General features: G+C 39.9%; 1 protein-coding gene across 1 annotated transcript in view; it reads right to left on the bottom strand.

Moving 5' to 3' along the window:
* The window catches only part of LOC101645624 (sodium channel protein type 9 subunit alpha), a 101,962-nt gene that overhangs the window by 21,001 nt on the left and 64,542 nt on the right, over positions 1-16,419 (bottom strand). Inside the window, exons 16-18 of the mRNA XM_030887794.2 lie at positions 12,614-12,734; positions 3,059-3,213; positions 952-1,125 (exon numbers count right to left, since the gene is read on the bottom strand). Coding sequence (XP_030743654.1) covers positions 952-1,125; positions 3,059-3,213; positions 12,614-12,734 — 450 coding nt within the window. The remainder of the gene's footprint in view (positions 1-951; positions 1,126-3,058; positions 3,214-12,613; positions 12,735-16,419) is intronic.

Here is a 16,419-nt window from a genome sequence, read left to right as displayed (position 1 = left end):
GAATCCCAGTTAGCAAGTAATTTGGGACCTGGATGACACTGGAGACCAATACATGGAAGCTGAGCAGACCAAGAATGCTCAATAGGGAGCCTAACGCTGACTAAGCCTCAGAAGTCATGATGTAATTTACCAAGCCACACGATAAAAACCATGAAGTTAGAATCTCACTGTAACTCCACGGGTAGAGAGAGGGAACATTTATTTGCTCTTGGGAGAGGAAGTTCTTGAGGACATGGGAATTCTACACTTAGACCCTTCACAAACCTTGCCTTATGTGTTTGTATCCTTTAATCTCCCCCTCCTTCCCCGCTTGACTACGCGATAGCCCTTTCCTCTGTAGTTTGTGAGTTGTTTCAATCGGTTATTAGCTCTAAGAAACAGGGAAGCAACTAATGCCTGGGTAACTAGCTCTGGGTCGAAGGACATGAGAGGAAAACGACCAGCTGGCAGCGGGGATCTGAACTCCCCAGCATGCAGCGACTGCCCTGCACTGGCTTGATAGTACACTTGTGTTTTGTTCTGAAAGCTATGTAGTTTTAGCTTTTACTATTTTTGTAGTGTCAAAAATCAGTATTTTATTTCTTTAATCGGGATCTCTTTTCCTTCCCATTCTCGCTTTTGTTCATATTTCCAACATATACCATATTCAAACAATCTCCTAAATAATCACATCATCTCTGATTACACAAAATACACACAAAAGTAAATTATAGCTACTAGAATAACAATAAAACGCATTTATTATTGGACCTTATCGCAAGATCTGCAAAAGCTATCTTTATAACTGTATTTCCACTGATTGGCCTATTCATTCTAAAAGCAGGAACTTAAGAGTTTGAAAATTCATCAAGCTTACCAAAATTAAAATAAAGCATATCATTAGTGAAGCTTTTCCAGAGAACTTATTAGTAAGAATAAATCCTCTTTAAAAGTTTACTTAAAAACACCTACATCGACAATTAAGAAATCCAGCCAACACCAGGCATTGGTGAAATACGTTTTGTAACCATATGCTACCCATTTTAGAAGCATTTCCAGAATGAAGATATAAGTGAATATCTTGTCTGCGTACTCCAGGATAATCTTAATGGTTTTTTTCTTTTCAATATATATATCTTCAAATGCCTGTGGAAATAGTATTCAAATTTTAATTTAAGTGCAACTTAGAAATAATGATGTGTAATTAAAACTGACAATCAAATCATGATCAGGAGTATTACATGGAACGTAACACTTTTATGGGCCAAGGACTTTCTTCTGGCTTATAGCTACTGGGTCCCTTTCAGTGATGGTCTTATTACAGTGTGTAACACTGGTCACAAGAGGACAAGAGAAAGAAGATGCTTTAGAATACTACTTGCAATCCTCTAAAAGAACCAGGATCTCTGACACCTACACGGGTTTCTGTTTACATCTAATTCCCATTCTTCTTGTTCAGTCCTCTCATCTTAATACTTTCTTACAAAGTAATTAATTCCTCTGTCAGTGCCTCTTATGAACCGTTTCCAGCCCGCATTCTCCTTTACTCTGAGATGTTTCTGAACCCCCAGGGCCTAGTGCGGTTGTTACCATTTTGAGGGCAGCCAGGGACTGTTTGTAAAATGGCAGATTGCAGCATGGAATAAGGTGATCACGGACATAAGATGCCTTCTTTCTTTGACTTTTGCAGCCCTATTACATCATGCATCCAAAACTTCAGCTTCATTTCGTGAACATGGCACTTCTTACTCCGAGAACTGTCAGTGAGCAACTGGCAGTAATACTGGGGCCACAGTCATATATCTTTTGGGGAATGATTTAAACAGATTTGAGGGCTTGAGACAGGGACGTTGCTAGTGCAGTGGTTCAAATACTAGCTTCTAACCCCAAAGTCTGTAGTTAGAAGCAAGCAGCTACTCCGTCGATGAACGATAAAGCAATCTGCTCCCGTGAAGATCCAAAAGTCTTAGAAGCCCTATAGGGCAGTTGTGTTCCATCCCTTAGTCACTACACATTGGAATGGACTTGCCAGAAATAGGGCTGAGCTTTTCTTTCTTTTTCCTGAAGGGCGTGAGCTTACTGAAGGCATGGAGAAGTGAAGGTAGACCCACCCAGGGCTAAACTCAGAGTTTTCTCTTTCATGCTCAGCACCCCTCACCTTGTAGGAGGAGTCCCTGGGTAGAGCAAAGAATTAAGCCCTCAACTAAGAATATAAATGCTGACATTTTGAACCCAAAGAGGCCCTTGGAAGACAGGTGTGGGAATCTGCTTTTAAGGGGCCATCCTTTTTAAATCTCGGTAGGGCAGGTGTGCTCTGCACATAGGAGGTCACTACGAGTTGGAATCCGCATTTTGTTGGAGACCACGAATACAAAAGCACCCGTGCCCACAACAGCGAGTGTGATAGACCCGGTCCACTATCCTGTAGGCTACAATGAACTGCCAGACTCACAGAGACGATGAGATCGTTTATAAAGTTCTTGGAAATTCTGCTGTGAGTCTAGTAGATTTGCCAATGGGCCCCTTGTGGTACCTGTGCTTCTGATGGTTCACGTATCTCTGCCAGAGTCCATGGAAAGAGACGGGAAAAGGCTGAGGGAGGTCTTAGTTCTCAGGGAAGGTGTGTGTGTGTGTGTGTGTGTGTGTGCATGAAAAACTTTTCTCTAAGTCTATTTTCCTTATAAAAATGCACACCATGTTGACAGTCAGCACTGGCTCCCTGTTTCAGGGTATCTCTGGCCTCACCCTTCGCCGCTGTACTTGTTCCTCTTCCCAAGAGACTTTCTACAGGTCAGCAACTTTTCATTTCCGCCCATTGCTTTAATCATTTGTTTACACGGCTGTCTTGCCCACTGCTCTCTGAACTCCTTGTAAGTAGGAGTGCCTCTCTCTTATCCTTCTTTGCTTTCAGGGCAAGAACAATGCATCTAATGTAAACATTTAATGAGCTAGAAACTAAGATTTTTGCCTTCGCTACTTGATTACTTCTTAGGTAATGTAAATTGTCGTGATAGTCTTATCTTCTAGCTCACTTTACACAAGCACTTCAGTCCACTGACTTAGCAGTCATATTACTTACCAGAGCACCGCTGCTGAGCAGGATCATGAGAACGATGAAACTTTCGAACCAATTGTGCTCAACTATCTTATAGCAGGTTTTCCTTATGTTCCACCAGATTTTCCCCCTCCCGGACTCTATGTTAACTTGGCAGCATGGGAACCTGCGCACACAACCTGGAAAGAGAGAGATAGATCTTGATACTCAGAATACCATGCTTAAAATGCATTCTTTCATGTAAAGCTTTCCCTGTGAGGCACTCTCAACTAGATTAATTTCTAACATTACTACCTAAAGTGTCAAATAATTCTAGATTATTGGAGCGGGGGATTATGTTGGTGTTTGAATTTACCCACCCACTCCACGGGAAATAGACTCGGTGATCCGCTTCTATAAAGGTTACAGTGAAGGAAATGCTGTGGGCAGGTCTACTCTGCCACAGAGTTAATAGAAGTCGGAATTGACTCCGTGTCATCCAACAGCATATATGTAAATTGTCTCTATGGTCCCTCATGCATGGCCACCCCTACATGTGCCTCATTCACCTTGAATGTCACCTTTTCACATCTCCTGGTCCTTTGTGGTGTTTTTTCTTAACCCTTGTCAGTAAGTCTAATTTAGAATGTATTCCCGTCCTCTGTAATTCCTTGATTTCTTGCCAGTCTCCAAAGTGTCTACCTAATCCTCGTTCATCCTTTCAGTTGCAACACAGCGTCTACTATATCATGAGCACTCAATAATGCTTTTATGGATGAATGCCTGTGAGAACTAAACACATTCCTGGGCTCTCTTTGACGGCAATTTTTTCACCCCTGACCTGGAGCTCATCTGTGGTTTGGCTGGTGTTTCACCCTCTATAAAAAAGGCCCTTTGAGAAACATTGTTCTCAGGAGAGTAAAGACAATCAGTGAAACATCCTAGCAAAAACTGAGGAAGACAGATCTTGATTACGGGACGCAGGTGAAATTGTTGCACGTATTTCAAATTAAGAGGGAAACTGACTTTGGAATCACATGTATAAAACATACTCTCCGAACTATTCAGACAAATCTAGTTTAAACTTTTCATATTTACTCCTTAGTTCATCATGTATTTGTCTTCTATGCACTCAGATGTGCACATAATTCCCTCTCTTGCGGGAACTTCTTATTGAGTTCAGTTAAATACAAATGTACTGTATATACTCGTGTATATGCCGAGTTTTTCAGCACATTTTTAATGCAGTGTTTGTGGTAAAATTAGGTGCCTCGGCTGATAGTCAGGCCGGCTTATACTCGAGTATATATGGTACACACAAAAATAACCATCACCGATCATGACTAGGAACTACAATGACAGCTACGCGAGGGTACTGGGGCAGCACAGAACAAGCCCACCTAGCCCGGCTTGTTTGTTGAGGAGAGGCACCGAATGCTTCCTGGAGGAGGAATGAGAGCAGCCAGCTAAAAAAGAGCGTGGCTGTTTTTCAGCCCCAAGAGGACAGCACCCATTGACACACACAGGAATCAGAACCAGTGCAGAATTGTAGGAAAGCAAAATGGACACAAGAAACAGACTTAGAGCAATTAGTCGGATTCTACCTGAAGGATTTTTGTGTACATTCTTTGAACATGAAGAGTAAGTGAAAGATTGTAAGCAAGGGAATGACAGACACACGGCCATTTAAAGAACGGTCTCCAACGACCTTGTGGTTAGACTGGGTGCAGGGAGGTGATGAGGAAAGAACGAGAGGCAGAAAAATAGTGACATTTCTGGCTGGAGGCGAAGGGTGGTGTAAGGAACTGTTACGTAGGGACCAGGGCAAGAACAGATCCAAGATGTACTTGGTAGATAAAGTCAGCAGGACTTGAGGAGTGACTGAAGGTGGGATGTGCGGGAAGGACAGGAGGCTCCCAATAACAAAAGGAAGACAACAGGAGACTTGTGTGAAACCCCCTCAGCTCTGTGCTGCTCATGTGGTTATTATTCGCCATGTGTGTGCTACCTATCTTTTCTGTCAGGAAAATTATTAATGAAGCGATGTGCATATGCATACTCTCTTTCTCTCGAGGGCCAGATTTTAAACCTGTGCCTAAACACACTGGAAACAGAGAAAGAAGAGAGAAAACTTCGAAGGAAAGAGACAGTAAGAAAGAGCAGTAAACAGAGAACTAAGAGGTTACAGGACCAGGGAAGTCAGTAAGTTTCATGAAGGAGTATTGGACAGAGCCCATGTCCTAGACAGAGGGATCTAGACAGATGATTAGGATTTTTTTTTAATTCACAGAAGAATTTTTAAAACTAAACAACCTAAACAACTTTGGGGAAAAAAAGAGAATTGAAAACGAAGAACTATAAGTAATTCCCCTTTCTAAAAACTTGACTTGTTTAACTAAATTTTATTTGAGGGGAAGTAGAAGGTGGGAAGGTTCTCTGGTGGTGCAGTGGGCTAAATGCTGGACCGCTAACGAAAAGGACAGTGGTTTGAATACACCAGCCTCTCTGTGAAAGAGAGATGAGGCAGTCTGCTTCCCTGAAGTTGCACTGCCTCAGAAACCCACGGGGACAATTCTACTCTGTCCAAGAGGATCCCTATGAGTTACAATCGTCTTGGGTGGTTTGAGCTTTTGAAACTAAAAGGATAAAAATAGGCAGCATCAGTTTGATATGTGCTTCAGAAGCTGACATGGTAGGCACTTAAAATATATTTTCCTCTCCTATAATACGATAGTATTTCAAGAAACAATATTTATCCAAAATATTGAGAAAATTATAAACTTCAAGTCATGAAACAAAAAGAATTTTCTTCAGGCACTCTGCCGATTAGACACTGTCATGCCATGGTTTCTTTTATGTGTCTGAACTGAAATTGGTTCATTGCTCTGGTTAAACTACGTCTCTCCTATGATTTTAATTCCTAGCACTAGAGGAATGCAGCAAGCTATGTATTTTCCCTAACCTCTGGTGTTTTTACTCTCATGTAATTTATGTGTTCCTCTTCTTCTCTGGTAGGTGTGTCTGTCATTAGCTTGCTTTCTGCTACTAGCTCTGGTACATACTAGAACTGTTTACAAAATTTAATATGTACTATGCAAGGAGCCTTGGTGGTGTAGTGGTTACCCATTGGGTTGCAATCCACATGCTTGCAAGTTCGAAATCGCCAGCAGTCCCTTGGGAGAAAGAGTGGATTTTCTACTCCTGTAAACAGTTACTGTCTTGGAAAGCCATTGGGGGGTTGCTATGAGTCAGCACTGACTCCTTGGCAGTGAGTTTGGTTTTAATATGTACTATATACACTAAACCAAATGCCCTGCCTTTGAGTTGATTCTGACTCATAGTGGCCTGGTAGGATAGAGGAGAACTCTTCCTTCGGGTTCCTGAGATACAAATCTTTGTGGAAGATAAAGAGAGCCTCATCTTTTTCTGGGGGAGCAGCTAGTGGTTTTGAATGGCCCACTTTGAAGTTAGCAGTTCAGTGCTTAATTCATGATGTCACCTTATGTGGTATATGGGTGACTAGAAAAATTATGATCCCAAAAAGAGAACTTAAAAATACTCTATGCATTTATTATAATCAGAAAGGTTACCTATCTATAAATTCTTGAATTTATACAAAGATCAGATGAAAAATAGAAAGAAACCTGGCTTGCATGGAAAGTATATATGACTTTATCCATGACCATTAAAATTAGCAGGTTATATCTGAAAGAAGCTATTGGTATTGTACTTAAAACAATTCTGTTATATCTAGTGAATGCATTTAGTTAACAGAGAATATTTTATTAACCAAGATAGAAACACAGTAAAGTGGTGGGCTCAAAATGGACTCTCTCGTGTAACCTCCTCTAAGGTAGAAGAAAGCAGTGGAAAGGGGAGAAAAAATTATGGTGGATTCTCAAAATAGTAACTTGATGCTTGATACTTTTAGAATTTATCTTAGGGGGAAAAAAGATCTCGGGTAGAACAGAATCTAGCCACCTCAAGTATAATTACTAGAGGAGAAAGTGATCCTTTAGGTTAAGGAGATTTTACTTTCGGAAATTGCTTGTAGTCAGTCTTAAAATCGAAGTGAAACATGCTTAAGAGTGAGGCATGACAGTCAGGGTGCGATGTAACAATGATGAGAAATACAACTTTCCTCTAGTTCCTAAATGTTTCCTCCCCGCTCCCACTACCATGACTCGAATTCTATCTTGCAAGACTGGCTAGACCAGAGGATGTACACTGGTACAGATAGGAACTGAAAATACAGGGAATCCAGGACGGATGAGCCCTATAGGACCAGTGGTGTGAGTGGCAAAACAGGGAGGGTAAAGGGAGAATGGGTAGGAAAGAGGGAACCCATTACATGGAACTGTGTGTGACCTCCTCCCTGGGGGACAGACAACCGAAAAGTGGGTGAAGGGAGACGTCGGACAGGGCAAGATATGACAAAATACCAATTTATAAACTATCAAGGGCTCATGAGGGAGGGGGGAGCGGGGAGGGAGGGGAAAAATGAGGACCTAATGTCGGGGGTTTAAATGGAGAGAAAATGTTTTGAGAAACGATGTACAAATGCGCTTTACACAATTGATGTGTGTATGGATTGGGATAACAGTTGTATGAGCCCCTAATAAAATGTTAAAAAAAAAAAAAAAAGAGTGAGGCATGAAAAAAAAACCCCTACGCATGCTAATTAGAAAAATAAGCCAACTTTTCATCATTTGAGATGAGGACTTAGAAACAGTGCCCTCAGGATTTTAACACCTCCGAGAGTTTCTCTTATTTTGAGGCAGGAGCATTCAAGCGCCTGTCTGGCTCTCATGCAAAGGCTGATCCCACGGGATTTCCAACCTAGCTGGTTAGCAACGTTCTCACACCTTTTTTTAAAAGGACTATTAATTGAATGAAAACATAACAGAGAACCTCTCAAACATTTTAATGGGCCCCAGGGGGGTCCAGGCTATTTCTTTTGGGTGGTTTCATTAATCTGCTCTCATGATGCATTACATAAAGTCCATGATAGGTTTCATCATGTTAAACCAATGCTCTCAGATAAAAAAGACACCACTGGGCACTTCCAAGACAGGCTATCCATTAATAAAAAGAATAAAACCCTAACAAAATATAAAAGTATAACCGCATGATCAGCACAAGTAATGAAAATACGGATTGGGTAACCAAGCCTGTGGTTCACTTTTTCTTAAATACTTCTAAAACCTCTAAAACATTTTGGTTCACTTTTTACTGTCCTACCTCCTGATTTAAAAATGTTTTCTTTTGTAGAAAATTGAACCCTGGACATTATGGGAGGAAGTTGAGTTGGTTCCTCCCACAAAATTAATAAGAAAAAATGTGGAAAAGGGAAAAAAGGGGCGGCGTCCGTCTGAGCTACAGCCCCGATGATGACTGATTACAGAATCCAGGAGTGCCACATAAAGCCGTTTAGCATCAAAGAGTCACACCACGAGTCACACCATGGTCATTATCAGGTTTCTAGACATGCAGAATGAGGGCAGTGAAACCGTGCAGGACCTAGGTTACAGAAAGTCTGAAATTTTGAATTATAAAACTACTGGAACAGAACTAATGTAAGACATGAGTGGAAGGAAAAGGGGGAGAAACGGGGACAAGATGCAAATCAATAAATGACACGAGTAAAGCGATAGTTGTTGGGGTGAAAGGATCAGCGGGTGTGAGGGAAGGGCAATCATTTTAGCATTCACATGAAGTGAAAACGCAACTCCTTTTATCTGTCTCTCATACTCCTTTATGGTAACACAAGTCTCATGCTTGTCAAATGCTACCTGGGATTGGCTTTGGTTCTAGCTGAGCTCTTTTAGATGAGTCTTGAATTAGCAAGTGATATTCCCAACATAAGTCAATGAGTTCCTGATTCCCCACCCTCACAAGCCCATGCTTCTCAAAGTCTTCAGGTGGAACTACATATTTCCCGTGTCTGGGACCCTAAACCCTCAGAATCCTCTTTAATGCCCCTCTTTTCTTTACCACCCACATGCAAACCCCCAACAAGCTCTTTAAGCTCTAGTGTCAAGGAAAACACAGATTCTCCTACATTCACCCTCCCCACACTCTCACCCGGGTCTAACTACTCTCATCTCTCATCTGATTGATGGAAGGAGCCTCCAAGAGGTCTCCCTGCTTCTACTGCTATCGAATCGTCTACTTCCTAATTGCATGTTAGGAGCCTTTACAATTGTATCTTTATAAGGCCCTTCAAGCTGGCCCCTAGTCTCAATTTCCTTCAGGTATACTGGCCCTTTGACTTCTCCCAGTGTTTTGTGTGACTCACATGGGGTTCTTCGCCTAATCGTCCTTGACGTATCTGCATGACCCCTTCCAATTTTCTTCAGGTCACTGGTCACATGTCACCTTTAAGAAAGGTCTTCTCTGACCATGATATGTTTATAGAGAGACAGAAGACCCTCACTCCTAGCCGACTGCACTTAGCTAACCTACTACCTATTTTCATGTTTATTGGGGGAGGGCCATTGTGTGTATCAGTGCTCTATCTGCACTGTTCAAAACTGTAGTGGTTATTTAATTTTTTTTTTTAAAAACAAGTAAAGGAATAGCTGAGTGAATAAATGGTTGAAGGTCTGATCAATTTGACTGCTTTGTTGAATTTAGGCTGAGTCATTTAGTGTAAAGTATCCAATGGGGTAAAATTGCTCAAATGGATCTGACTCACATGTGTGAAATTTTTCATATTTTTTAATGCTTCAAGCCAAGATTCATTTAAAAATGTGTTTACATGGTTTCTTGGATGCACTGACCTTAATTTACAAGTTACAAATAAACTCAAAGGGATCATAAAAAAATAAGTTTTGTAGAATTAAAATAACCTTTATAAAATTCTATTTTAGTAACATTTTAGAATGGTGCAATGTTTATAAGGGCATCATTTTACGTGGATCCACAATCAGGGCCTATAGATGGAACAAATCTGCTGTCAAAGAGCTCTTTAAAGTAATAAAAAGAAGCAAAGTTGACGTCTAGAAAATTGAGGCATCACCGACCGATGCCAGAGTATTTCCAATCCCCTCATGAGCTATGAGAACTGAAGAACAAATAAGGACGAGGCGAGAAGGGATGCATTTGGGTTGTTGCCTTGGTAACGGACATTAAATTATTGTGGATGGTGAGAAGAAGGAATAAGTCTGCCTGGGACAGGGTAGATCTACAGTGCTCCTTTGGGGACATGCTATCAGGAGGAACCAATCCCTGGAGAAAGACACCATGCTTGACAGAGTAGAAGGGCCGCAAATAAGAGGAAGATTCTCAACAAGAGGGGCTGGTACGGGGGCTACACTAATGGGCTCAAACATAACAACAATTGTGAGGATGCACAGGACCATTGTGCGCCGTTGTGTTATACACAGGATCCTTGTCAGCTGGAACTGCACCTAACAACAACATCTCAGTGGCATGATCCATGGAAACAGCATAGAATCAACACTTTCTGCAGAGGGTTCAGAAGCCCTTGGATGGCATGCATACTGAAGTACTGAGCTAGTAATGACAATGGGGATTTGAATCCACCCGAGGATGCCTAGAAGAGCGATCCAGTGACCTGCTTCTGAAAAGACAGTTAAGAAAACCCTGTGGTGCACTGTTCTACTGACAGACGGAGGTAGGGTCAGCATGAATTGGAGTCAATAATGGCAACTGGTTTACACACAGGGTTTATGTTTTCTAAAACACCTTTTAAGTTTGAAGCCATCATTTGTTTGACAAGACCAAGTTCTTTCTTAGCCTAAAATTTTTAAGTCAGGTCATAAAATGAATAATGAAATCTTGGTAGCATCTATATATAGATTTTGGTTTCCATGATACTTATCAACTTATTAAGCAATCGGTCATAAATGTTATTGAAATCATAAATATCTTTAACATGTGTATTTCAAAAGGCAACTCCATGTATCTTGCTTATCAAACTAATTTCAGTACACAAAGAATTTATATTTATTTGGTATTACACTCCTTTACTTCTCACATAAAATAAGATTTACTTTGTATTTAAGGGAAATTTGTACCCCCTTTACAGGGATATTATTGTTATCTCCAATTACAGATGAGAAATCTGAAATATAGTAGGATTTTTCAAATGTGCTCAAGGATTTACAGTCAGCAATAAGTCAATTAAAACCCATTTATCACACTTCAAAACTTATACTTTGTATTATTGTTCAATGAGCTCAAACACATGCATATGACTAAAACTAATCAAAAACCAAACTCACTACCACTGAGTTTATGCCAACTTATGTCCACCCTATAGGGACAGAGTAGCATGGTGCCTGTGAGTTTCTGAGGCGGGAACTCTTTATGGGAGTAGAAAGCTCAGTCTTTCTGCCTCGGAGTGTCTAGTAGCTTTGAACTGCTGACCTTGCAGGTAGCAGCCCCACTCGTGAGCACCATGCAACCAGGGCTCCTTCTAGAGGAAAGGCTGTGATATAAGAGCAAACAGCACAGAAATGATACCCAAATTACAGAACTGGATAAATTCCTATTAGGCATAGAGAATAAGAAAATAAGATAACCAAGAGCAAACAATGAGGGGGAAGGGTCATCATTTAAATACATTTTTGAAAAACAGTGAAAGAAAATCATAATTTCCAGAGATGTGAAAGAAAAAAAATCAGTGTGATTTCCAAAGAATAATTTAGAGCTATTTTGGTTAACTGTATGAAATCATAAACTAAGTGTTGATAAATAGCTTTGATTTTTGATGCAAAGGGTAATGGTACCATTCATCCTATAAACTGTGTTGATATGGAGTTTTTATGGAGTTAGAACAATTGTAATATACAGTATGCTGTTGCGGGTTGGCATTGAGTTGAGGCGGACTCTCAGTGCCCATGTGTGTGCACAGTAGAACTACTTCATAGGGTTTTCTTGGGTGTGACCTTGGAAGTAGATAAAGAGTTCTGTACTCTTCAATTTATACCACACATCAAAATGATAGTTTTGGTTATTCTCAGCGATTCAAATTGTGTTCATGTTCAATCACCCCTCCACCCCCCACCCCCACCCCCCGGAAAAAGGAAGTTGAAGGGGGAAATTAGGGCTGTAGGACCAAAGGGTGAGATTTTCTTATAAAATTCTCATAGGATAGTTCTTGCTACTCTCAAAGAAGGAGCAGGTGCATTGTCATGATGGTAAAATCTTCCTTGGAAACTGTTTTGATTGGCCCGTTGTTTCTCAAGCACCCAAACAAGGCCAGGACAAATTTATTACTGAGGGAACTTGTCTGCAACCAACTGAGGGTGGACTCATATTTAAACATGTTTTGATTCTAATAAACTCAGCATACATGAACTGGAACTCCAATGGTTATATTTTTTCACTTACTCTTGTATTTGCACCACTCAGGGAACTTGCACTATTGTATTGCAAAGTGTATTCACACATTTTATTAACACAATCCATAGATGCTTAGAGAACTCTAGCGACTTCCCTTAAGTCATTGATGGAGAATCAGCACTAAGTAGGGTCATTTGTCTTTTGGGTCATGAACACCTGGCAGGCATTAAAATAAAACTCCACCCACTAATTCATAGATGCTAACCAAGGTCTCGAATTTTCTCTTACCATCTGTGAAACAGGCATCTGGATCATCTGAATTTATGGGTTCAACCTCTGCTTCTTCTCCTTCTCCTGCCACCGGGTTATCAACTGTGCTGCACTCAGAAGAACTCGATCGATTCAGTCTCTGAAAAGGAATTCACCACCCCCACCAGATAGTTCATTTAGTGCTCATCCAAATCCCGAGTTTCCACTAGACTTCATTAATGGTCAGAGCATGCAAAGTGCTATGGAACCAAATCGACAGTATGATGGCCGTAAACACACACTGAGATCAAGTGACCTTGCAATGTTTCTAAACTTGATCTTTCTATCTACACATCCTGTGGAAATACATGTTATAGTTTTTACAAGGCTAACAAGTAAATGTTATTGGCATTAGGTACTATTTTGATGTTAACCATCACATTTGCAAAGAACTGGCTTCATTTTTGTAATGATCTTTTGTAGTTACCTTGAATTTACATACAATAGCAATTATTATTTTAGGACAAACAGACTGTAACTGTCAATGACAAACATGTGCCATATAGCCCATGCTTGTTAATTAAAAACTGAGCTCTAAAAACTAGCAGAAAATGCTTATTAATACTTAGAATAATAGTAAGATAAACCACAAACATCTATTTCCTGTTATTTCTTCAATTTATAAATATGTAGCAGGATGATATAGATAGAAGGTGTTTCGCTAAGACACACACACAAAGTTCAATGTATTGGAATAAAATGCCAAAGACCACAGACATTATTTCACCCCCCACAGTCCATTTCATCATAAAATTGCAGGATATCATAGAGTGTCACAGAGTATCATTCATCATGTCGAGAGAAGGGCCACTACAGTGAGCACCACATGCAAATTCTGTAACAAAGAGTCAACAAAATTACACATCGCAGACTAACACATGGAAGTAATGAACTTGGCATTATGACCACAAAGTTGATCATAACGCAAACACAGGTTTGCCACCTAGAACTCTATGATCAAGCATGAATGTTTATAGACACACAAGTGGATATTCCTGGAAAAAAAAACCAAAAAAGCCAAAATAAAACAAAAACATACAGCCACTGTAGCAAAGCTCAGTTACATTTTCGTAACACTGCTTTATAAACGAGTAGGGTATTCACGACTCCTAAAAAGGAGAAGAATCATGCTTTCATTCTCATTTGCCAAGTATCACATGAATACTGTAAAATGATCAATTTCTGCCTCCTACAAAGATTACATTTCTCTTTTTTATAAGAGTAGTTTATAGAAATGCAGGTGTTAAAAATACAAAGGAAAGACTCATGAATCAATGACATTCATTCTTTAATCTCTTCATTTATATTAATATGATAGACCCTATCCAAAAAAGAATTTACCTGAAGCTAGCCACTTGTTTATTACCAACATTTCTTGTGATAGGCATTGACTTTGTATGTTGTTTCATGCTAGAATACGTGGCAGTTCTGGTTGGTCATTTCTTATGTTAAGAAATAAAGTAGACTTGTTTAATTCACTGGCACCAAAAACTGAGCACTGCTAAACTGTTGTTTTTGTTCGGCACCCTCCAGTAGGTTCCAACAAATAGCAACCCTATCTACAACAGAATGAAACAGTGCCTGGTTTTGCACCAATCTCACATTCCTGCAATCACTGTGTCAATCCATCTCTTGAAGGTCTTCCTGGTTTCTGCTCACCCTCTATTTTACCAAGAATGTGGTCCTTCTCCAGGGATTGGTCTCTCCTGACATCATGTCCGAAGTACACGAGACAAAATCTTTCCATCCTTGTCCCTAGGGAGCAATCGGGCTGTAGATTTTCCAAGATAACTTTGTTTGGAAGACCACAGTCCTTTCAATATTTTTTGCAAACCTTTCATTCAAAGGCATCGATTCTCTTTCCATCTTCCTTGCTCCATGTCCAACTTTCACAAGAATATGAGGCAAAAGAAAATAACATGGGTCAGGCGCATTTTAGTACTCAAAGTAGATTGCTTACTTTTCAAGGTTTTAAAGAGCCCTTGTACAGCAGATTTACCCAATGTAATGTGGCATTTGGTCTCCTGACCGCTGCTACCATGAGCATTAATTGTGGATCCAAGGAAGACGAAATCCAAGGCAACCTTAATCTTTTCTCCATTGATCATGTTCCTTATTTGTCCGGTTGAGAGGATTTTTATCTTTACGTTGATTTGTAATCCATACTGAAGGCAGCAATTTAGATCTGCATCAGCAAGTGCTTCAGGTCTTCCTCACTTTCAGCAAGACAGGTATGTCATCTGCATTCTGTAGGTTGTTAATAAGCCTTCCTCCAATCTTGATGCCTAATTCTTATACATATAACCCAACTTCTATGATTATTTGATTAGCATCCACATTGAATTAGTAAGTGAAGGATATAACCATGACACACGCCTTTCCTGATTTTACATCTTGTAGTATTCCCTTGTTCTGTTCACACAACTGCATCTTGATCCATGAACAGGTTCCGTATGAGCACAATGACGTGTTCAGGAATTCCTATTCTCAAGGTTCTCCATAGTGGTTAGTATCCACCCTGTCAAACACCTTGCCACACTCAACAAAACACAAGTGAACATCTTTCTGGTATTCTCTGATTTCCTAAGGCCCTTCTGACATCAGCAATGAGATCCTTGCTGCACATCCTTTTCTGTATCCAGCCTGAACCTAAGGCAACTCTGTCAGTGTACAGCTGCAATTGTTAGATGATCTTCAGCAAAATTTTACTTGCATGTGATATTAATGATATTGCTCTATGATTTGAGTTTTTTTTGGTCACCTACTTTTGGAATGGGTACAAATAGATTTCTTCCAGGCAGTTGGCCAAGAAACTATCTTCCAAATTTCCTGGCACAGATAAATGAGTGCTTCCAGTGTTTCATCAGATTTTGAAGCATTTCAATTGATATTTCATTAATTTCTTTTTTTTTTCTCATTAATTTCTAGACCCTTGACTTTGGCTAATGCTTTCACTGTAGCTTGAATGTCTTCCTTCAGGACCATTGCTTCATATGCTACCTCCTGAAATGGTGGAATGTGAACTAGTTATTTTTGGTAGAGTGACTCTGTGTTTTCTTTCCATCTTCTTGTGATGCTTCCTGCATCATTCAATATTTTGCCCAAAGAATCTTTCAATATCACAACTTGAGCTTGAGATGTTCCCTGAATTGTTTCAGTTTAAAATATGCTGAGCATGTTCTTCCTTTTTGGGTTTCTAACTTTGGGTCTATGCACATTTCTTTATAATATTTTACTTTGTTATCTCAAGCTGCTCTTTGAAAATGTCTGTTCAGCTCCTTTACTTCATCACTTCTCCATTCACCTTAGCTACTCTTAAGATTTAGAGCAAGCTGCAGCATCTCTTCTGACGTCCACGCTGTCTTTTCATTCTGGTCTTTTTAATGAAACAGATGAAATTCTGTCGTCTTTTTAATTTGCTTTATTCATGAATTATATTCCTGATGTCCTTCCACAGCTCATCAGGACCTCTCTCATCCATGGTCAATGCAGCAAATATGTTCTGGAGCTATTATCAACATTCAGTTGGGATATACGCATAGACATATTTTGGCTATCATGTTTTGTTGTTATTGTGTTTAAATTTTCTTCAGCTTAACCTGAACTTGCATATGAGCAATTAATGGTCTGTTCCACAGTCAGCCTCTGGCCTGGTTTTAGCTGCTGAATTAAGCTTCTCCATCTTTTCATACTACATTTTCACACAAATGTAGTCAATTTCTTTTCTGTGCATTCTATTTGGAGAAGTCCATGTGTATAATCACTTTTTGTGTTGTTGTTAAAAA

Source organism: Echinops telfairi, unplaced genomic scaffold, assembly GCF_000313985.2.
Source record: "Echinops telfairi isolate 266 unplaced genomic scaffold, ASM31398v2 ScPeMD7_4;HRSCAF=17, whole genome shotgun sequence".
NCBI classification, from domain to species: domain Eukaryota; kingdom Metazoa; phylum Chordata; class Mammalia; order Afrosoricida; family Tenrecidae; genus Echinops; species Echinops telfairi.
The sequence above is the reverse complement of the archived record's forward strand: the minus strand, read 5'-3'. Positions and strand labels throughout refer to the sequence as shown.